Source organism: Cornus florida, unplaced genomic scaffold (assembly GCF_030987335.1).
Source record: "Cornus florida cultivar Cherokee Brave unplaced genomic scaffold, ASM3098733v1 CherokeeBrave_3.0.0_Hap2_Chr05, whole genome shotgun sequence".
Lineage (NCBI taxonomy): Eukaryota > Viridiplantae > Streptophyta > Magnoliopsida > Cornales > Cornaceae > Cornus > Cornus florida.
Genome location: NW_026775575.1, coordinates 7,019,091 through 7,042,886, shown reverse-complemented (window position 1 = coordinate 7,042,886; position 23,796 = coordinate 7,019,091). Strand labels below are relative to the sequence as shown.

Below are 23,796 nucleotides of genomic sequence, written 5' to 3'. Positions count from 1 at the left end.
ATGTAGAACATGATACTTCCTCTCAGTGTATCTTGTTCCTTTATAGAACCTTGGGTCATTGGTTTGGACTACTTCTGCACTATTGTCACAACATCGCTCAATAGGCAGGCTAGTATACTCCACAACCTCTAAATCAGTGAGATCAAACCAATAGGCTTCCTTGCTGCCTTAATGCTGCAATATATTCCACCTGCAGGTTTGAGTCAGCAGTTGAAATCTGCTTAACAATCTACCAACTGATTTCCCTTCTATTAAGTGAACGTACACTAAGTCATGAACCTCATAGTATCTAAATCTGATTGAAAATCAGAACTAGCATACTTGACTAAGACCATATCATCATATCCATAATTGAGTATGATATCCTTGGTCCTCCTAGGTACTTAATGATATTTTTCACAATAGACTAGTTATCAAGTCCAGGATTTGATTGATATCTTTTGACTATTCCTACTATGTAGCGGATGTCCTATTTGGTATAGACCATGGCATATATGAGACTTCCATATGCCAAAGCATATAGTTCCAGTCTCATTTGCTCAATCTCTTCTGTCAGTCTTGTAAAACTACCTACTGGAGAGAGCAATCCATGTCAATCAAGTAAGAACTCATACTTTGAGTTTTGCATACCAAACCTGGTCAAAACTTTATCAATGTAGGATTATTAAGACAAGCTTATTTTCCTTTTAACCTGATCATGCAAAAGCTTGATCTTAGGAATATAGCTTATATCTTGAAGATCCTTCATTTAAAAGTAATTGAACAACTACCTTTTTATTGATGACAAAACTTCCACATTATCCTAAATGAGTAGGATGTCATCAATATCTATCAGAAAAATAATGACATTCCCTTGTACACTCGTGATTTATTCACTAAGAAATCTTCTGGTGTCTTTTTGTAGATTAACTTGCCTTCCATTGGTATCACCCTACTAGAAAGTTCTACAAGATCCCAGAATTTATTAGAATACATAGATTCCAACTCTGATTTCATAGTAACTCGCCAAAACGATCTGTATCCATATCGGTTCACGCTTCTGTGTAGATTACTGGGTCCAACTCATGTTTAACAGGGATGTCCATAACGGTCTCACCAAAAAACATGATTATGTCAGATTGAATGATAATCCTCCCACTACATCAATGTACCGATGCAGGAATCTGTGTACTAGATGATGCTAACGCATCAATAGGGAATTCATATATTATTCTTAATCTCTATTATAATAAGTGTGTTCATATATGGTACATCTGGTACTCATACCATATTCTCTAACATTATGCTACTAGGTATATGATTTTTAATATGATCCTCCTATAGATAAACAGTGAGTGTATACAATTAACTTTTATCATTGAGATCATAAAATAATCCATCCTAGTGCTTTTTTAGAGTAGCTATCAAATCTATCATGTGTATGATCTGTTTCCAACTTACTTGTCCATATCAAGCGCACATGTGCAAGACTATCCCATATGTGCATGTGATTCAAATTAAGATTTAGTCAAAAACACAGCTCAACGGTATCCTTGAGATAGACTAAGATGGAATGCAATTCATAATGTGCATTGATATCATCAAAGCTAAACTCTAAAATGAAAGAAATAATGTAGCATGACAAATCATAGATCTAACCATGTTTAGCAGAATTCTGTTATTCCTTTTTGACACCTAAATCCATTTAGCATCAATTGTGGAAAACCTGGTACACCGTACCCTCATTGACCATATAGTCTTTGCACTATCCCAAGAAATACTCATATCCACAATCAGATCGGATTGCTTTGATAAGTTTACCTAATCTGTGCTCCACATCAGTCTTGACACTTTCAAAATGTACCAAAAGTTTAAGACTCATATCGCATTAGATAAATTTATCCAAAACGTGAATAAACTTGCTTGGATGTTCATAAGACTACACATATCTGTGTGTACCGACTCCAATTGTCCTTTATGTCTATTTCATCTGGCTGATTGAGCCTTTAAAGTTATCTATCCTTCAAAACAAGATTCACAAGTTTGGATTAGGCTCATCTGCCTCACTAGGTAATAAACTTTCTTTGACCAATCTTTGAATCTCATTTTCATTGATTACAACCCAATAATAGACACTAAAAATACAATGAGTCAGGAATAATAATTTTTCTTTTAACATTCAATCTAGAATATGTAACATTAGTTTCTACATCTTGCAAATCTTAAGAGTTTGTGATTATAGTACATTAACCATCTTTCAATGCACCAGAAACAATCGCTTATCTATTCAATTTTATAAAACTAGTTTTACTAAATAACAATCCAGTTTTTATAAACCACAAGTGAAACAAGAATTAGATAACGTCCTACTTCTGTGCATAAAGATAGTTATCTAATACTAATATTCTCATACTCTTTAATTTCAGATGTAATACTCCCACTGACTTAGCTACAACCTTGTCATCGGGTCAAGTACAAATATATTCCATATCATCGAGGCTTCTGGATTCCTGAAATCCTTGCAATGAATTGCAAACATGTTTAGTGGCTCCAGAATCTATCAATCAGGAATTAATAGATACAACCACATAACATGGCTCAATAATTAAATATATATTTTCCTATGCCACGTCATTGCTTAGACATTTCGTCCTTGAGTGTCATAGTTAGCGACAAAAGAAACAGTTTTCTTCGCCTTCAACATACACTGCCTTATTCCCTTTAACCTTTTTGAATACCCATGTTTTGTGCTAGCCTAGTCCTATTCTCATCCTTCTTCTTTACTTTGCCCTTCCACTTAGGCCTAGAAGAAGATAGTATAGACTAGGTTAGATTAATAGGAATGCCTATACTTTGATTATCCCTTCATCTGTTACCAATTCTATAAGAATATCAGCGAGTGTGAACTCAAACTGATTCCTTATTTAGTTCACTCTAAAAACTGAACCAGTTTGGTAACAAGGCAATAATCATGTCAATTTGAAACTTACCATTCAAGTCAACCCTATTGACCTCCAGTTCAATTTTTAAATAATAAACAATCATTTTTCAAAATCCGATATCAAAACTGGAGTTCCTCAGACTATCTTGATGATATTTAAATTTGACACAGTACTTAGGCATATGCTCTATCTAATCTCACCAAAACATCTCATTAAGTATCTTAAAGTAAATGAATTAGGTATAGGAGTATTCAATACATTTTGTACCCTTACGTTGTGAATAAAATATCTAAGTCCATTTTCCAGTCAATATAAATGAGGTCCAGTTACATTGAATATGTAAGCAAGCAGATAAAATGGATTAGACATAATTAATATGAATATAAATGCATTCATACAATATGTAAGGTGAATTATTAATACTACCATGTATATTTAAAATTAAAATAAGTATGTTAACCACATAATATAACAACTCTCAAACGAACAAAAGATCATTATCATTATTGGTGAACAATCCCTTTTAATTAATGCGGGTCCCTCAACTCTGTATCATAATAAATTAATCAATCAATATGTCAATAACTTATCCTGATGGAGGAGTTCATTATTACTATTGTTGGGATTCATTTGCTATTTGGTTAGCACTTCCATTAAAATAATAATATGTGGGTCCCTTAACCACTGCATGAAAAATTGGATAACCAATACGCCAATAACTTATTCGGTTGGCGAAGTTCATTATTACTATTGGCGGGCAAATCCCATCATTTCCATATCTCTTAAGACAATGCCTTGTCTATCTATATGAAATGATTCCCGATTATGTTTAGCCTTTCTAAAATCACATAGTATAGACCATTCCGTTGGGGAGCTAACACTATTGATTTTAGATTGAGTGTATAACGTTATTAAAGCTCTAATGAAAAATAAAATATTAAATATCTTGTCATTATAATCTAGACTCTTTAAATCATGCGTAGGGCCTTATTTTTAAAGATCTAATTACAATGAACATTTAATATTTTTATTTTCTTGAGACAACCATTCTTGTAATATTAAGACTCTTCAAATCATGCGTGGGGCCTTATTTTTGAAGATCTAATTACAATGGTTTTAATAACGAAGGCCATGGGGCAATGTATAAAAATCCCTGCTCCCACTCAATTTTTAATCATTAATAATTAGGGTTTTCAATTTATTCATTTACATGATATAATGTATGCAAAATGTCTTGATTTTAATCCAATTAAATTTAGAAAATATTTGGACTTTAAATGATTCACTAATATTTAATTTGAAACACACTTTAAAAATAATTTAAAAAAATAATTTTTCGTTTCCCAATAAGTGCCCTCAAATTAATTAGTAATCAAATCCAATTAATTTTCATAATTTAATTAATATAAATCAAGTCATTTAATTAAATATCATGGATCCAATGCATGAATAATAATAATAAACAATTAATTATTTCATACATCAGATAAATAAATAAATAACAGACAGAAACAAATAAATGAAATGGCCAATGGATTTAGCTTTTAACATTAAAAACTAAATAATTATTAAGTACTATAATTATTGCACCCTATTAAACTCCCACTATCTTTAAATAATGGAGAATAATATTAAAATAAACTTTGGGGCAATAATTCACTCCCTAATGAGTGATAACAACACAAAATAATCATTAAAATAAAGCCCGGAGGTATACCGTTTGGTCATATGCACCGGGAGGAGTCAAAACAATGTCCAAGCAGGTCCCACGCGCCCACATACGCTTCCCACGCGCTTCGAGACTCTTGCACGCGCCTACACGCGCCAAGAGAATGAGGCAGCGCGTGGCACTCGTTGCCATGCGCTCACACCCGCTCAGACGCACTTGATTGAAAGGCTGGCGCATGGCAAGCGCTACCACGCGCCATTTGGCATTCACTTGCTTTGGCACGTGGTCCTCACGCGCCAGATCACTGAAGGCGCACCGAGCCCATGCTCTCTGCATTACATGGAATCATTCCCTCGTTGCCATCATTAATCTAATGGTTTGTAATCCGGTTGCACCATATTATGGTGTACCGCGAAGCACTTGATCAGTCGCCCTTATCTCCGGCCATTACCTCGCCGCCGGCGACCCTCCGTACACCGGAAATTCGCCGAAAAATTCCAGAAAATATTTAAAAAATTCCAGAAAATTAAATTAAGGCCCTAAAAATTTCCAGAAAAATTCCGGAAGCCTAATTTAACCCTTTTAAACCTTCTTGAAGCTTCATAGCACCCTTTGATGAATATTACATGGCTTTAATTAAATTTACAATTTGAAATACAATGGAGAAAATTAAATTACATTATTGAACTTTCAAACGGCTAAATCAAAACCTTAATTACATTCATCCAAAGATAAAATTACATTCCAATAACCTATAAGCTTCATCCATGGCCCAAACATTCATCATCATCCATTCACAATAATACATACATCATTATGTATCAATATATTAAATCATACATCAACATACATCAATATATATATAATTTGGATCCATGATGATGATTTTCATAAAAACATGATCTCTAGTAATGAATCAAACCATGCTCTGATACCACTGTTGGGAAACGTGCAATGTTTAAAAACTTTTCGAGGGATTTAAATTCATAAATCTTGATTCATCGCATAGAGACAAGTTTTATGCAAAATAAAATATGATGTATCATTCAATTAATGGATTGAATACTTATATCAAAGGTCTGAGTAAACTTTTAAATCTTTCCTCTAAAGTGAATGTTCTCACTTATTGTAGATCCCTTAGCAAGATGCATTATCCTTGGATCTCCATCTCTTCGGTAATTGTTTTGCCTTTACGAATTACTCATAAGCCTCTATGAATGACCTTGGAAAACTAAACTTGTGGGAGCCTCCATTAGATGAGAACATAAACCCTAATTTTCTAGAGAGAGAAAATAAGTTCCTATTTTCTTCTTCCAAAAATCACCCCTAAAATATACATAGACCATGTATATTTATAGGCAACATAAAAATAAAGAAAAGGAAACAACAAATCCTTTTCAATCTCTAATTCATATGTCTCAAATCTAATATGATTCCAATATCAAGTTGGGCTATGAGTGAGAATCCATTGGGCCTATTATTTTATTGGCTACAATAAATTAATAATTGGCCCGGTCCATGAACCCAATTCAATTAATTCATAAATTAATTTATACTCCACTAAAAGAAATTAATTGAACTCCAATTAAATAATAACTAACCTCTAAGTCAATATTACACTTTGACCCCTCTATGCATAATTAGTTATCGGATAAATAAAGTCATCAATCCGACTACTTAATTAATATATTTATTTTGGTACCTTTGATTATTTCTGGCTCGATCACAATAAAATATTTGTTTGACAAAAATAATAATTTAATAAATAAATATATATAATAAATCATTTTGTCTAAAACCACACGAAGGCCTTCGAATTTACTTTGTGATCAACCATAATCAATACAAAATAAATACAAGTAGTAATGATGCAAATATTGAAAATATAACCCTCCAACTATTAATTACATAACTACCCAAAGTGTCGGTCTAAGGATCCCGAAGAATCCGCTGAACAAATCAAAGTAATTATTAATTAATAAAAGAGTTTATAATTTTCTCATGTTTAAGAGTCAAATGCCATGACGGTGATAGGGAGCAATTGTTTACGACGGCTCTCACAATATATCTCAACCTAACGCGGATTCAGTTCAAATCTTAATTAATTATGAGTCCATCCATAATTACCGACTATGAGCCATTTATGATTACTATTTATATATCATGCATTGATTGCGATCACATACATATATATAAATATCTCTTGTAATCAAATGGACACTATCAATTCTATAATGAATCGAAATATAATACATTGAATTCACCAATTTTATAAAACATAAATATTTCAGAAACGTCAGGAACATATGTCACTTTAATCCAAATAGGAATTTGCTATGCCAGGGCATATAAATCCCAACATATGACCCATCGATCTTAAACGCCAAGGCTGCCGTTTCTTTTTCGAGCTCTTTGATTTGAAACGATCATGTAACCGTCGACACCCACCCCCACGTTGACAACCCGTCGATTTCAAACCCTTGTCGACGAACCAACCCGTTGTCCGGCAAACCTGTCGGTTTCGTGCTACCAGTTCCCAGTCCGTCGATTTAGAGTTCTAGACCCTGTCGATGCGCTCCGACCCTGTCGATGAACCTGTCGACCTCCAGCTGCGACTGCCAATTTCAAACCTTTTTATCGACAAACGCGTCGATCTCATGATACTATTTTGCCAAACGCCGACGCCTGTCGATGTCAGGCGACCAGTTTTAATCGATAAAGGCTCGTCGATTTTTTCATGCCAATGACTGTCGTCACCTACCCATCGATGTCATGCCAGTTAATCGACAAAGCTTGTCGATTTCCTGCATCCATCTGATTATCCACCCGTCGATCTCATACAACTCTGCTCGCTGTCATTCACTCGTCGATTTCACCCATTTTTTATTCAGACGAGACCCGTCGATTTCATTGCCATCGAGGTTGTCGATTTTGTACGTTAGCGATGTTCCCATCGATTTTAATGTATACAATAAACTTTAAAAGCACACACTGATCTCTATTTTCCAATAGACTGCCCAGATTCACTGGTGAATTTCAATTGCACATCTCCCATCCATTGAAGAAAGTTATAAAAGTGGATCCCACCACTAAATTTTCCTAATCTATATACACATATATAGGTATAGATACTATAACTATTTATGTATCATATTTGGTCTCCATTCATATGCACTGTCATGACCACCATACTCCATGCGTACTTGTTGCACACAACAATCAACTTTGATTTGGCAGCATAATAATACTATATTCTGTACCATATACATATATATTTGAATGAAGCACAATATTTTCTATGCACCTACCTCCTATCCTTATTTTAAATAATAATAAAGGGGCTGTCATAGTCACATGCATGGAGGAGCACTCTCATCAATTTTCAGCCTTTTCCTATTGTATGATACATTTTTGTATTGTTCCACTCACAGCCTCTAAGCTTGCTTAAAAGCTACATACGTCTACATAGACACGCACAAAATATATATCTTCTATATATTTCTTACCACAAATTATCATTAATTATAATCCCATTACACATTCTTTTAATATTTATTTTATGGGCATGACCCATCATCTAGCCTAGGCCATTATGCTAGGACCGTCTCTTTACGTCAATCTGTTTCTTTTTAACTAGCTCATGACAGCACTATCACATAAAAATCATAAAAAACTCATTCGGTCTTCCACAGATCACCCACATACATGTATCTACAGCATTACATTTATATATATATATATATATATATATATATATATATATATATATATATATATAAATATTTATTTACATGACTGTCATCCTGTCAATGATGCTGCTTTCGACAGGTCCTTATATAAACGTTGAACAACAAATCTACCATCCCCAATTGAGTTCCCACTACCTCTCAATACATATATACCTCCTCGGATAGGCCTCATTCTTAAAGATGCTTTATACTTTATGCACTTTTAAGTTCACTTTATGCCTACGATACATATTGGACATCCTTTTAAACCTTATTCACAAGGCTTTTCACTGCTAAATTGATCTACACAAATGTATCACATAACATGGCATTGACATACTACCATCATTTTGTACCTTACGTATTAATTTTACCCGGTGCATGTCATGTACCTACGAAGTAGTAACTGCCAAAACACTATTTATTTTTAGTTACTAATACAAAAAGTGTTATGCCTTTTGCTTACAATCCCATATGCTATCAACCTAATACTATATATGCGACATACTTAGAGTTTGTTATTGTCCTTTCCTATGGACACACCATGCACATCCTCTACCTAACTGCCTTAACGGTGATATATTTAGTCTCATAAAATGCTACAAGGCCTGAGACTTGGTGAAACAACTTTTGCATCCTTAATCATTTCAACTAATGATATAGTTTAAGTCTTTCATTTTTCTTCTTTCTCTCAATCTGTAATCTTACAAGCACTCCCTTTTACCTAATGCTTATTACATCATATATCTTTATCATTCAACGTCATTTGTTCAAAAAACACATCTCTCTTTCACTTTCCAAATTTCGAATGCTCAAGTGTATCTTTGACTTTACATTTATCGGAGCATTTGTGCAAGTCTCATTCGAGGATTGCCTTTCAAAATGTTCACCTCATCTGTGGGGTCACTATTACATTACATATACGTGTTATAATAATGCCTCTATCAACATCAACTACTACTAATGTTGTCACCCAAACAACTCATAGCCTTGAATACACATGGTACAGTTAAATCACTCAATTTACAACTTTATATTAGCTATTCCTCTATGACTTTATAAAGGTTTTGCATTATATTATATTTGATTCATTTAATGGATACACGTTGACTTACCATACTTGTAGATCATCGAGAGCCCCAAATGCTCTAAAGCTAGAGAAAATCTATCGATGAGCCCAACGCCTCGATCCGACTCACTTTGGACATTGAGCGCCCAGAGCCTCTGTCCCACGCTATGATTAGTTTATCGACGGACCCAGAGCCTTGATCTGACTTGGACATCAAGCGCCCAGTGCCTCTGTCCCAACGCCATGATTAGTCAATTGACGGACCCAGAGCCTCGATCTGACTTGGACATCGATTCGACCCCATCGTAGTTTGTCGATTGACGGGCCTTGAACCTCGATCCGACCCCATCGCAGTTTGTCGATCGACGGGCCTTGAACCTCGATCCGACCCCATCGCAGTTTGTCGATCGACGGGCCTTGAACCTCAATCCGACCTTCTATGCATGACTAACCTTCTACTTTCTACGAAGCTCACTCGCGCAGGGGGACTAATGTTGATACCTATATTTCGAGTCCACACGGTAAAAGCCACATCATCAGCAATGTCCCGCACAGCTTGGTCAAAACGGTCAATGAGCTACGCCATATCAGTATCGATGGCCCACATAACCTGGTCAACGGTCAGAGTTGCCACGGCATCAACATGCTTCGAATAGAAGAATGAAGTCCTGAGTTGGGAGCAGGACTCGGATTCTTTAGGATCTGAGGAGGTTTTGGTTTGGTGGCTGAAGTCCAGGGTTCGCCGAGTCGACACTCGGCCTGACTTGCAAAGAGAGAGAAATACCATTTTGACTCCCAAGCATTTGACTCCATCTTATTTAACATTGCTTTATAATTACTTAAGAAATTAATCTCTTTTAATTATTTTGTCAATTGACCCACATGTGATGTCTTTAATGACATCACCCACCTTCACTTAGCCTATAAAAGGAAATGACCTAAGGCCAAGAGGGGGGAGACAAAAAAAAGGAAGAAAAATTCCTCCTAGACCGGGAGCTCTAAGCTCTATCGCTCTGAAATGGGTTCTCTACACAACCCTTAACAGATGGATCAATGAGTCAATGGTGTTTTCCATATACACTGCCATCTCTCTCTCTCTCTTGTTTGCCTGGGCTTCCACCTCTTTCAATCCACCTCGGATTCCATCATGTTGCAAGATTTACCTCACCATTTGTTATTTTGTGATAATCTGGAACCCACCTGAAAATCAGGTACCTACAATCTTTATCCCAGAAATGATGATGAAATCGGCAGCAAATACTTATCAGGTGACATTACCTTTAGTAATCTATTTATTATGTTTAGTATATTCTCCTTATGATTACCTTAATTTTAAATGTTAATATGTACTAGTGAATGCTGGGTTTGATCTGACAGCCTGCGAAGTCATAATTCTAGACAATGGTTTTGGCTATGGTAAATAGATCCACATAGTTCTGAACCAACTGAATGTTGGTTTGCTTGTGTCAGTGGCCTACCAAGCTGACTCCAAGTCCTTAAAGTCAATCCCATTCAACCTATACTTAGGTTTCACTAGTGGTGCTCAATTTTAACAGCAGGGATCCATTTCTTTACTATAAACTCCTATTTAGTTGGATTGGATATCAATTCTTATATGCTGGGGAAAACAAATTATGAGAGCAGTGTAGGGCTCTGAGAAGGATGTTACATAAGGGACCCCAAAATTTCTTCTAGAGGGAATGACTACTGACTTCTATATGGGGGTTTATGTGTCAGTATAAATGCATAATTGCATAGGATATGTAGGATAATTCCTAAGTGGTTTGTGTCAATCATTCCTCTTGAAATTCAAGGAAAGAATACGAGAATCAAAACTCAATTCAATAATATTCATGATGGTGTTACATTCAATTTATAAAGTAATATCTAGCTAAAATAGATAACTAAATATACAATAATCGGTAAACTAATTACCTACCAATTAGCCATAAATCAAGGAGAAAATAATGCAATCCTACAACTGTACAATCTGTATAATCTCGGATTATAAAAAATAAAATCTTAACACTCCCCCTCAAGTTGGTGCATAGATGTCACACATGCCCAACTTGTCTAAAAATTTTGAAAACACTTGATTTGAGACTGCTTTGGTAAGAATGTCGGCTAGTTGATCCTCCGATCGAATCTTAGGCAACTCCACAATTTTTCCATCCAACTTTTCCTTAATGAAGAATCTGTTTATTTCGACATGCTTTGTACGATCATGTTGAACTGGATTATGAGCAATATCACATGCTGCTTTATTGTCACAATATAGTCTAATTGGTTGCCCAGGTAGATAACCCAAATCCCACAAGAGAAGTCTTAACCACAAAGTTTCATAAAGTCCAAGCACCATACCTCTGAATTCAGCTTCGGCACTTGAGCGAGCAACAACATTTTGTTTCTTGCTTCTCCATGTAACAAGATTACCTCCCACAAAAGTGAAGTATCCAGAAGTAGATCGCCTATCATCTATAGCTCCAGCCCAGTCAGCATCAGTATATGCATCTATATTTTGATAACTAGCATTTTTAGTGAACAAAATTTCTTTTCCAGGAGCAGATTTCAGATACCTCAAAATGTACATAACTGTATTCATATGTTGGTCTCCCGGATCATGCATAAACTGGCTAACAATGCTCAATGCATAAGCCAGATCCGGTCTCGTGTGTACTAAATACATCAATCTCTCTACAAGTCTTTGGTATCTTCCTTTATTAGCAGGTACTTGGTTGAACTCAACACATAACTTCAGTCCTTCTTCCACTGGTGTCTCAGCTGGTTGACATGCTGTCATGCCAGTCTCTTGTAATAGATCTAAAGTATATTTTCTTTGAGATAGAAAGATTCCTTTATTAGATCGAGATACTTCGATTCCAAGAAAATATCTTAAAGGACCTAGATCTTTTATTTCGAATTCTCTGAACAAGTACTTCTTGAGAGCCTTCATTTCTTCAGGATCATTCCTTGTAACTAGCATCTCATCTACATATACAATGAGTGCAGTGATCTTACCCTGTTGTTTCTTCAGGAATAACGTGTGGTCTGAATTGCTCTGACGGTAGCCAAAGGTTATCATTGACTTTGTGAATCTTCCAAACCATGCTCTCGGAGATTGTTTCAACCTATATAATGATTTCTTTAACCTGTAGACTTTTTGACTATACTTTTCAGGTATCATGCATCCTGGTGGGAGATCCATGTAGACTTCTTCAGATAATTCATCATGCAGAAAGGCATTCTTCACATCGAATTGTTGCAATGGCCAATCCAAGTTCGCAGCTAAAGACAACAAGACACGAACTGTGTTGATTTTGGCTATAGGTGCAAATGTCTCTGTGTAATCCATTCCATATGTTTGGGTGTAATCTTTTGCCACCAATCTTGCTTTAAAGCGTTCAACTGTGCCATCGGCTTTATACTTCACAGTGTAAATCCATCGACATCCTACTGGTTTCTTTCCTGGTGAAGGATCAATGAGTTCCCAAGTTTTATTTTTCTGTAAGGATATCATTTCCTCATTCATAGCTGTTTTCCACCTAGGGTCAATTAAGGCTTCCTGCACACTGTTAGGAATAGATACAGTAGATAATTGATTTACAAATGACAAATTTGATTCTGACAAACGATGGTTTGACACATAATGACTCATGGGATATTTAACTTTACTAGAAAGTTTAGGTTCACATGTGGGTTTAGGAATACCTCTAGTGTGACGTTGTGGTAATTGTTTTCGGAGTGGCTCAGGCACTAAATCAGGAACATCCTTAGCAGGCGATTGGTTTGATATATCAGTTGCGAGGGACTCAAACTCGGACGATGGTGGGGTTGGAATACTTTCTATTTCTGGGCGTTCATCACCACTTTGATCCAAACTTATACCACTCGAATCCAATTCGCCCGATTCTTGATTAACTGGTCCAACCTGTGAGTCATCACCACTAGAATTGCCGTCCTCAAAAGTGTGATAATCATAATCTAGAGTCTGAATTTCTTTCTGGTACTCCCCCTGAAGTTCAGACGCAGAGGAAAAATACATCGAATCTTCATGAAAGACAACATCCATGGTGATAAACATTCGTCGAGTTGGAGGGTGATAACAACGATATCCCTTTTGATGAGTAGCATATCCGAGAAAAACACAGCGTAACGCTCGAGGAGTTAGCTTGTTGCGTTGATGTTTATGGAGGTGTACAAATGCTACACAACCAAAGACATGATGAGGTAGATTTGGAACGGTTGGGGCAACAAATGCGTCAGTGAGAGCCTACAATGGTGTCTGGAATTCAATAGAGCTAGAAGGTACTCGATTGATTAGATATGCTGTAGAGGTAAGTGCTTCTCCCCAATACGATAATGGCATATGAGCTTCTATCAATGAAGTACGAATAACCTCTAACAAGTGGCGATTTTTTCGCTCGTAACCCCGTTCTGCTAGGGTGTATTGGAATAAGTGGTTTGATGAATAGTTCCATGTGCTTCCAAATATTGTTGAAGGCCAAAACTTTGATATTCTCTACCATTGTCACTACGGAGAACCTGAACATGTGCATTGTAGTGAGTTTCAACCATTTTATGAAAATTTTGAAACAATAAATTCACTTCACTTTTGGATTTCATCAAGCACAATCAGGTTATCCTGGTACAGTCATCAATAAAAGTAACAAAACAATGTGATCCACCTAAAGTAGTGACTTTGGACGGACCCCAAACATCAGAATGTATAACCATAAAAGGAAGTGGACTTTTATTTAAACATAATGGAAGCGAAGCACGATGGCTCTTTGCGAGTTCACAAATATCACAGCGGAAACTAGAACCATCAATTTTTTAAAATAAACTAGGAAATAATCTTTTTAGATAACCAAAGGAAGCATGCCCCAAACGTTGATGCCATAGCCATATTTCAGATTTCTTTTTCTCCCCCTCAAAACCATCCACTGTCAACGCTTGTCGTAGCTTGTTGGAACTTTTTGACACTAAGTCCAAGTAATACAGATTCCCTCGCCTAATACCATAATCAATCGTCTGCTTTGTTTGGATGTCCTTAAACACACAAAAATTAGGCCAAAAAATTACAACACAAGATAAAGCTGTGGTTATTTGGGAAATTGACAAAAGATTATAAGCTAAAGATGGAACAACTAAAACAGAATCTAAATGCATATTATCAGTGAGTGTCAAAGAGCCTTCCCCAATAACTAGGGTCGAAGTACCATTGGCAGTAGAAACAAATTTTTGAGAGGAGGAATTAAGAGGGGAGACCTGTCTAGAATCAAATGTCATATGATCTGTAACACCGAAATCAATTATCCATGCACTATTAATAACAGGTGTAAAAATATTTAAAACCATACCACTATTATCTCCGATTACTACCAACCCCAAGGCATTTTCAGCACCATCATCATCTGTCTTAATAGTTGCTGCAGTGGAGGTCTTCGTCGAATTCTTCTTCCAACGACTATGATCCCACCATTCTGGATATCCCACAAGTTCGAAACAACGACTTTTGGTATGACCAGTCTGATTGCAATGGGTACATTTGTAGGTATACTTGTCTGCACCATTGGTAGCTTTAGATGGATTGGGTTTAGGACGGTCCTGCCAGTTTTGCTTAGACCTGTTTCAAGCCATCATTACTGAAGCTTCAAAGTTTTCGGATTCCCCTTTCAGAGTTGCACGATGTACCGTTTCTCGTCGAACCAACGAGTAGCAGCCTTCCAAGTCTGGAACTGGATCGTTGTGTAGAATTTCTCCACGAACCTGTTCAAAATCACCATCCAATCCGGCGAGAAAGATGTGAACCCTTAGTCACTCGATAGACTTCCGATATGCTTCAATGTCATCAGGATCTTTCATGACCACTTTATCTCGATGGTCCATTTCTCGGAAAACCTCAATTAGTTCTCCATAATATTCAGATAGAGATTTTCCATTTTGTTTGGCGGTGAAGGCCTTTTGGTTCAAGGCGAAAACTTGTAACTCATCATTCCCATCATAAAAGGCCTTTGATAGAGCACTCCAAATTTCGTGGGCAGTGGGTAAGCGTAAATAACGCTTCATAATTTCGGAGTCATGGACATTAATAGCCACCGCTTCACTTTCTGATTTTCGGCATACCATTTATCATAACCATCTTCTGATTCAGTAGGTGGCTTAGTCTTGCCACGAATATAGGAGAGTTTCTCCTTTTCAGCAATATGCATCTCCATCAGTTAGGACCAAACATCATAATTAGATCCAGTAAGACTAATCCCTGCATTAAAAACACCTTCAGATTGAACAAAAATAGGAACTGATTTCGTCCCAGAGGATTCAATATTTTTTTCACTTATTTTTTTTTATATTTTATTTTAACAATATATATATATATTAAGAAACTAAAATGGAAAAAAAACAAAATATTAACTTCTCTGTTAAGTGTTAAGCAACAGAGAAGTATCCACTACAAAAACAAAACCAATAAGAAAAACTGGATGAGATGGGCAGTGGCAGAGAATGAGTATCACCACGACGCGATCCGGTGAGGCAACGGTAGAGAGCGGCTTGATCCAGCGACGCGACGGCGATGATGGAGATCCAACGCCATGACGAGATCCGGCGAGGCAGCGGTTTGACGAGATCCGGCGAGGTAGCGGTTTGATGTGAGCCGATGATGCGATGCGAAGATCCGGCGATGCGACGGCGAGGTGCAGCTGTTCGTTGCCTGCAGGCAGCGAAGCAGATCCGGCGACGGCGATACAGATCCGTCGAGGTGCAGCGGTTTGGTTACGGCTGTGGCTTGTGATGGCAGCGACTTGTGCTGGTAGTGGCTGCGGCTTGTGATGGAGATTGGTTCGGCGACGACTGAGACTTGTGATGGCAGTGGCTGCGGCTTCGTCGTCGTCGTTTCAGATCCAGATTCGGTGAGATCTATAGTGGTTTGGCAGCGGCTTGTGATGGGTGCATCAATGGTGACTGTATGTGTATCTATATGGGTTTGTGACTTGATGTGTATGTGTATGTGTATGTGTATGGTTATGTTGTATAGGTATGGTTATGTTGTATGATTCAATGAATTTAAAAGATAAATTCAAAAGGGATTCAAACAATACGGTTCAAGGATGGCTCTGATACCATCTTGAAATTCAAGGAAATAATATGAGAATCAAAACTCAATTCAATAATATTCATGATGGTGTTACATTCAATTTATAGAATAATATCTAGCTAAAATAAGTAACTAAATATACAATAATCGGGAAACTAATTACCTACCAATAGCCATAAATCAAGGAGAAAATAATGCAATCCTACAGCTGTACAATCTGTATAATTTCGGATTATAAAAAATAAAATCTTAACAATTCCAGCTATTCAGGCAAATTAAAACCATATCTTCCTCGATATGCCCCTATAGTTATGAACTTAATTTAGCCTGATACTTGAGTAACCAACCTTACCCTGCCCCTAATAGATGGGTATGGGATGGAATTAATCAGTTTAAGAGCAGGTTTCGAAAGAGAATTGAATACCCAAATTAATTGGGTTCCGGGCAGGGTGTGAATTAATGAATATCCACATGAGTTTTTTGGTTTAAAATTTGTTTTATTAAAACACCCTTAATAAATTTTAAAATTAGCTTTACTACCCAGGGCTGTAGCTTCCGGCACTTTCTCACCTTCCAAAATAAAAATCGAGGGTTCAAGTCCCTATGGGAGCAACGTGAGGTGCAAGTTTCATCTAGGAATATATATATATATATATATATATATATATATATATATATATATATATATTTCTGGTAAGGACTAAGTTATGTTTCTTGCCCTCTCATTTATACTTACTTTTATGGTTTTACTCATTCACAATACATTTTCACATTTATCGATTCCTAATCCTATTTCTGCATCTTCCCTACCACTCTTGCATCCCTGTAGTTGCCAACTGTCAATGACACACCATTGCACTCATGGTCACCATCATGCTTGCATCATTTTGATAGAACTATGCCTTTTATAGCAACTTCGTAGCCCTGAGCCCTTCGCACTAGAATGTGACATTATGTAGAGATGTCCAAGAGGTTGTGACTTGTCTGGAAAGACATAGAACAAAGAATTTTTTTGAAGTCCAAATCACTGTTTTACAGGTTATGGTAGGGCATACTGTAGTTATCTAAAGAGGCTTTCTTCTTTCACTAATTGAGTTTGATTTACCATAGGGCCATAGGCTGACTCATGAGTTGGAGCAATTTTTGACAGTATTAGGTGCAGATCTCCTTGATAATATTTAGTTTTCATTCGAGTTCTTCTATTTAAATCTTTGATTCATGATGTACCTCTTTATTTTTATTTTTATTTTTTTGTCGATGATGGTGCCGGACCTCTTGGTGCACCCCATAATCCACCATTGACACATGCAGTCCTCCTCATTCCACATGCCCTAGACAATTATCCCGAAAAATCCTTAGTAAGGGGATTCGAATTCTCAACCTCCAAGATGTGAGGTGAGAGCCTTGCCATTCACAGTGTCTTTTGAAGTCACTTTTTATACTAACATTCTTGATTTATAATTGCCTCTTCAGCTATCCTTTAAACCCTAATAAAGGGCTTAAATTTTTACCTTTGCCTCACGCTTCACTTACCATTTGCAATAACAATTTCTCAACTTAAAGAATAAAAATAATAATAATAATAATAATAATAATAATAATAATAATAATAATAATAATAATAAAGGTTGAGCAAGTAAAACTATCTCCATGAGCTTCCTAATTTGAATTTCTACCGGTGGAGTAGACCTCTGAAAGTGAACAATTGGAGTCTTCTTGAATAGATCTTGCAGTGAACACGTGCTATACAATAATTTGTGTTGCAAAGCGAAACAATGATGATCTGAATAATGCCTTTCTGAGAGATAACTTTTTAAGTATTTAAAAAGCAAGATCTTAATACGCTTCAAAAGAAAACTCTAAGTACCATGGTTGAATAAGATCTGTGATGCTGAACCAAAAATTTGAGATAATGCACAATGATACTGTCTTCATTGTTGTTGAAGATATAATATAAAATATGAGATATGGCTGTTGTTAGACGTGGAAGGTGGAAATAATCATGTGTTCTAGGCCTAACGTTAATTATAATTAATGAACATTATTTTTATCTTGAATTCTTAATATAAAATTTGCATAGATTATTAGGTTTATGTGCTATTTTGAATGTTCCCCAAGCTTATGTTTTTGTAAAAAGTATTTGTGCCTTAATTGAAGATTTCTATATGAATCATTGTTTACCTATATGTAGCAAACTAGCGACAGCATATTTTATATTTTTGTCCTCCATTTTTTTTTTTTTAAATGCTATCACGGTTTAATTTCTATATTATCAAATTATTTTCTTTTTTTTTTTTTTTTGTCAGGCGGAGAATGTTTTTGGGGAGTTTATTTTCCGTGAGCTTAGTGCGGCTGCTGGTGCTGTCACAATCACTTGTCTCATGGTTTGTGTTTTGCTTATGCACCTTTATGTCTTCTAGTTTGATGTTTGATCTCTTAGATTTCTGCAACTAATGTCTGAAATTAAGTTGACATGTTATGTCTTTGTCTTATATTTCTGCAACTAATGTCTGAAATTTGTGTTACTGAACATTTTAGTGGCATGTCCTTCGTAGTAGCATCAGACTTGGAAATGGTAAATTACTCAGGGAAGCGTTTGGGAAAATGTTGGGGAGCTTTTGTCTTTGTTTTGTATAAACTAATTTGATAAAATTTGCAAGTAAGCCAGATATTCTGATAGTTCTTTCTACTTCTCAAGTGTAGCATTTAGTTTTATCCAGCAAATTGTATCAAAAACTTTATCCTGGAATATAACATTTCTTAGTAATCAATTATCCTCACTGTGTTTTGCATGTCATTTGAATATGGCGTTGTTGTCCAAGACGAAATCCTCACCCTTAAATACTGAAATAATACTAATAATAATAATAATGACGTAGTGGCCATTACGTACATCATGTTTAGTGCCTTGTGTTTACACAGTTAGTTCCAAGCCTGGAAAAAGGAGGGTTGTGCGCATTACGTAGCTTGACATCCGGCGTAAAACTTTTGCCATGAACATGAATCCTTCTTGTAGTGGCCATCAAGTGGAATCCTTAAATGATGATTGTAAACAGATGTCAGGAAATAGTTCTAAAATCATCTGAATGCTGTGATAAACAAAATTGAATCATTTAAATTCCACGTCGAAATAAATTAGAATGATTGCCTCCATCGTCATTTTATACTATCCCTTTTCCCCATAATTTGCTTTTAAATGGTTATCTGGGTATCCAAGAGAGTTTTCACATGAATTTGCATACAGTAATCTCCCAGTTTTTATTTCTACAGGTGGCTAACCTTGTTGGCTATGTTATTGGACCATCAGGCCTTAATTGGTTGATTTCTCGATTTCACCGGGAAGAAGGTTTACAGCTCTTATATACCACTTTTATTCTCTTAGCCACATGCCACTGTTGGTTATGTTGGCGTGAGTTGTTAACAGAGGATCTTGTGGAGAGATTATAGGGATTTTATGTATTTATTTGGTTTCCACTGATTATGTATTTCCAATAATTCTAGCCTACATTTGTGTACCTTCTAAGAATAGATTCTTCTGTACATACTTTATAAGCATACTCTTGTATTATGGAAATTATGAATTTGAATAGAATTTGATATCTTTTCATCATGGTATCAGAGCGTGGTTTAAAAAAAAAAACAAAAAAAAAAAAAAAACCATTTGATTCATTGTTTTTCTCAAAAATCAAAACCCATATATCTATCACCTCTCTGTAATCAACAGAACTTGCCATCTCTTTGCAAATCACAAAATTTAGAAACCGGATTTCCAGTTACCAGCCCACAAGATTCCATTCTACCGCTGCCATACACCGAGGATCCACCGCCAGAAAAGGAGCCACCAAGCCCGCTGTCCTCGTGAAATATTTGAATACCCAGATCCGCCGCCGCGAAATCCAGATTCGCCAACGACGAGTGAAACAAACGATGCCCCAGGACTCGTCGTCGTCATCACTCGTCACCGACGAGACCGAGTCGATGTCGCTGTAGTCATCGACGCCCACTACGTGAACCATCCCCGGATCTGTCACGCCGTCGCCCTTCCTCGCCGTGCCGAACAGCAACCAAAAACCCAAACCAGTCGCCGATCTGAGGACGACCCGCCACCGCTGCACCATCACCGGTCGCCTTCCACGACCGGAGCTCATGGCCGAGCTCTACAGCCGGTTCGTCTTCTTTTTGCCGAGTCCTGCTATCCACGGTAGATTCTAGGACTGTGGATTAAGAAAAAAAAAAAAAAAAAAAAAATTGAGATCAATGACAGAACGTACTCCCTTAATAGAGAGTTCCCAAGGCGAGAATCCAATTCTTGCGGACTTGACCTCCAGAATATCACAAATGTTGAACCAGACACCAACCTCACTGAGTCACGAATCTGTTGCTGCACCAATTGGCATCAAGTTGGACGACACCAATTATGGACTTTGGTCCCAGGTTGTTGAGATGTGCATCTCAGGCAAAGACAAGTTGGGACATATAAATGGGAATCTTCTACAACCCAGAGAGAATGATCCTATTTTTTAGAAAATGGAGAACTGAAAATGCAGTGGTGAAGGGATGGTTGATTAATTCAATGGATCCAAAACTGATCGGCAACTACATTAGATTCCCAACGGCGAAAGCAGTATGGGATGCAATTGCTACAACATATTTTGATGGCGCCGACACCTCGCAAGTTTATGATCTCAAGAGGAAGGTGACTAGGCTCAAACAAGGTGGAGGATCTATCGAGACATACTATAACAATCTTCAAGGCCTATGGAGAGAAATCGATTTTCGCTGCCCGAATCCGATGCAATGTGAAATTGATATACAGAGGTATAATTCTATTTTACAGGAGGATAGAGTTTATACATTCTTGGATGGACTAGATGATCATCTTGACAAGATTAGAGGAGATGTGCTCCAAATTCAGCCATTTCCTACAGTAGAGCAGGCTTATGCACATGTTCGCCGGGAAGATCTAAGGCAAGCAGTGATGTTGACAAAAGGAGATACCACACCCAGTGCTGTTATGCTCTCAAAAGGTGGACAGAAATCACAGCAGCAACCTTCACTTCAGATTTTGTCCAATGGAAAGCTTAACACATGGACAAAGTCAAAGTCACAAGCAGAGGGAGGGGGTTGCACACACTGTGGGCATATGAAACATACCAGAGACACCTGTTTTAAACTACATGGATATCCATAGTGGTGGCACGAACTTAAGAAAAAAAAGAAGCGTGAAATTGGTGCAGGCGAGACTCATGGTCGAGTCGCACTCGTGAACACTAAATCTCAACTATCCCTTATACCACAAGAGGACTCCTTTCCTGCTGTTGCAAACAAATCCGTGGCTCTTAATGATCCAGGTAATCATGGTTGGATTGTAGATTCAGGGGCAACCGATCATATGACATTTGATCCATAAGATTTTGTCGAAACCACTCAACAAAAACGGACATGTGTTGCTAATGCTAATGGAGTGACATTCCCAGTTACAGGGGCTGGAAGAGTGGCACTTTCACCCTCTTTTTCTCTATCAAATACTTTATTAGTTCCATCTCTTTCGAATAAATTATTATCTATAGGCCAAGCTACTAAGGAACTGAATTGTTGTGCACTAATGTATCCGAGTTTCTGTTTGTTCCAGGATATTCTCACCAAGGAGATTATTGGTCGTGGTACTAAAAGAGGAGGGTTGTACTACATGAATGATTTAAGCTTCGGCCGGGCAAATAATGTGCATCGAACTGGTGACAAAGAACGACAGATTTGGTTGTGGCATCGTCGACTAGGGCATCCATCGTTTTCTTACTTAAAGCGTTTGTGTCCAAGTTTGTTTTTCAATTTACATGAGTCTGATTTTAGGTGTGAAACTTGCATTCTAGCCAAGAGTCATCGTGTATCTTATCCAATAAGTTTTTAAAAAATGTGAGACCCCATTTATGTTAATTCACTCGGATGTTTGGGGCCCGGCTCCTATCTTAATTTCTTCAGGAGTTAGATGGTTTGTGATCTTTGTAGATGATTGCACACGTATGACTTGGCTTTATGTGATGAAAAATAAGAATGAGGTGTTTGGAATTTTTCGTTCTTTCCATAATATGATCAAGACACAATTTTCTGCTAAACTCCAAATTCTTCGATCTGATAATGGCGGAGAGTATGACAATAATGAGTTACGAGAATATTTCCAAGCACATGGTCTTTGTCATGAAACCACTTGTTCTCAAACACCACAACAAAATGGTGTTGCGGAGCGAAAAAGTAGACATATCCTCGAAACAGCCCGAGCCTTTTTAACAGCAGCACATGCACCCCGACGGTATTGGGCAGATGTAGTTGGTACTGCTGTTTACTTGCTGAATCAAATGCCATCTCGAGTCTTAGACTTTGAAACTCCTCTACAAGCTCTTGCTCATCATGTGTCATTGCCTTCTGTCTTGATGCTTCCGCCACGAATATTTGGTTGTCTTGCTTATGTTCATCTTCATAAAAACCAGCGAACAAAGCTTGATGTATGTGCTGTTCATTGTGTTTTTCTGGGGTACGCAACACATAAGAAAGGCTATAGGTGCTATGATCCCACTACCAAATGTCTTTATACCATGATGGATGTCACTTTTCTCGAATCTGAAACTTTCTTTTCAAAACAAGGTTCCCATTCTTCTCTTCAGGGGGAACTATTATGTGAAGAACAGAATGTGGACAATTGGGAGAACTGGCCAGGCTTTGAAGATACAAACTTGGAGGTAAATCAAATTGATGAAATTCAATTAAGGTATGATGACACTGATCTGGTTGGAACTCTCTCATTCCCAGAGGCTTCTATAGAACAAGGAGAAGAAAATGATGATGCCAAGGCTAGGAGTGAACAAAAGCAAACCACTGAGCAAGAGCAACCCACTCCTCATTCTTTAGTACCAAACGATCACTCTCCTGAGAATACTCCTGAGGTACAATCTCTAAACTCTTCTCCTAGTAATACTATAGATGATTTTGTTGGCTACAAATTACCTTTCAGATACAACCGTGGTAAGCCACCAAATAGATACTCACCAGACCATGGAGAAAAGAAGAAGAAGTATCCAATTGCCAACCATATTTGCACCTAGAGATTATCACAATCCCTCAAAGCTTTTGTGCACAAGCTATCTTCTGAGCATGTTCCAAGTACAGTACAAGAGGCCTTAAACAACCCCAAATGGATCCAAGCAATAACTGAAGAGATGATAGCTTTGCAGAAAAATGATACGTGGAAGCTTATGCCGTTACCCAAAGAAAAGAAAACGGTGGGATGTAGATGGGTGTTCTCCATTAAACACAAGGCA

General features: G+C 37.1%; 1 protein-coding gene and 1 long non-coding RNA gene across 2 annotated transcripts; both read left to right on the top strand.

Annotated features, from left to right (window-relative positions):
- Positions 1 to 18,474: 18,474 nt before the first annotated feature.
- Positions 18,475 to 20,890, top strand: LOC132310072 (uncharacterized). Its single transcript, XR_009482550.1, has 2 exons — positions 18,475 to 18,867; positions 19,754 to 20,890. It is a non-coding gene; the product is annotated as an uncharacterized LOC132310072 (long non-coding RNA).
- Positions 20,891 to 20,963: 73 nt separating this feature from the next.
- Positions 20,964 to 23,580, top strand: LOC132306059 (uncharacterized). Its single transcript, XM_059803255.1, has 4 exons — positions 20,964 to 21,618; positions 21,721 to 21,834; positions 22,054 to 22,299; positions 22,490 to 23,580. Exons 1-4 carry the CDS (start codon positions 20,964 to 20,966, stop codon positions 23,578 to 23,580), a joined length of 2,106 nt encoding a protein of 701 aa, XP_059659238.1.
- The last annotated feature ends 216 nt before the right edge of the window (positions 23,581 to 23,796 follow it).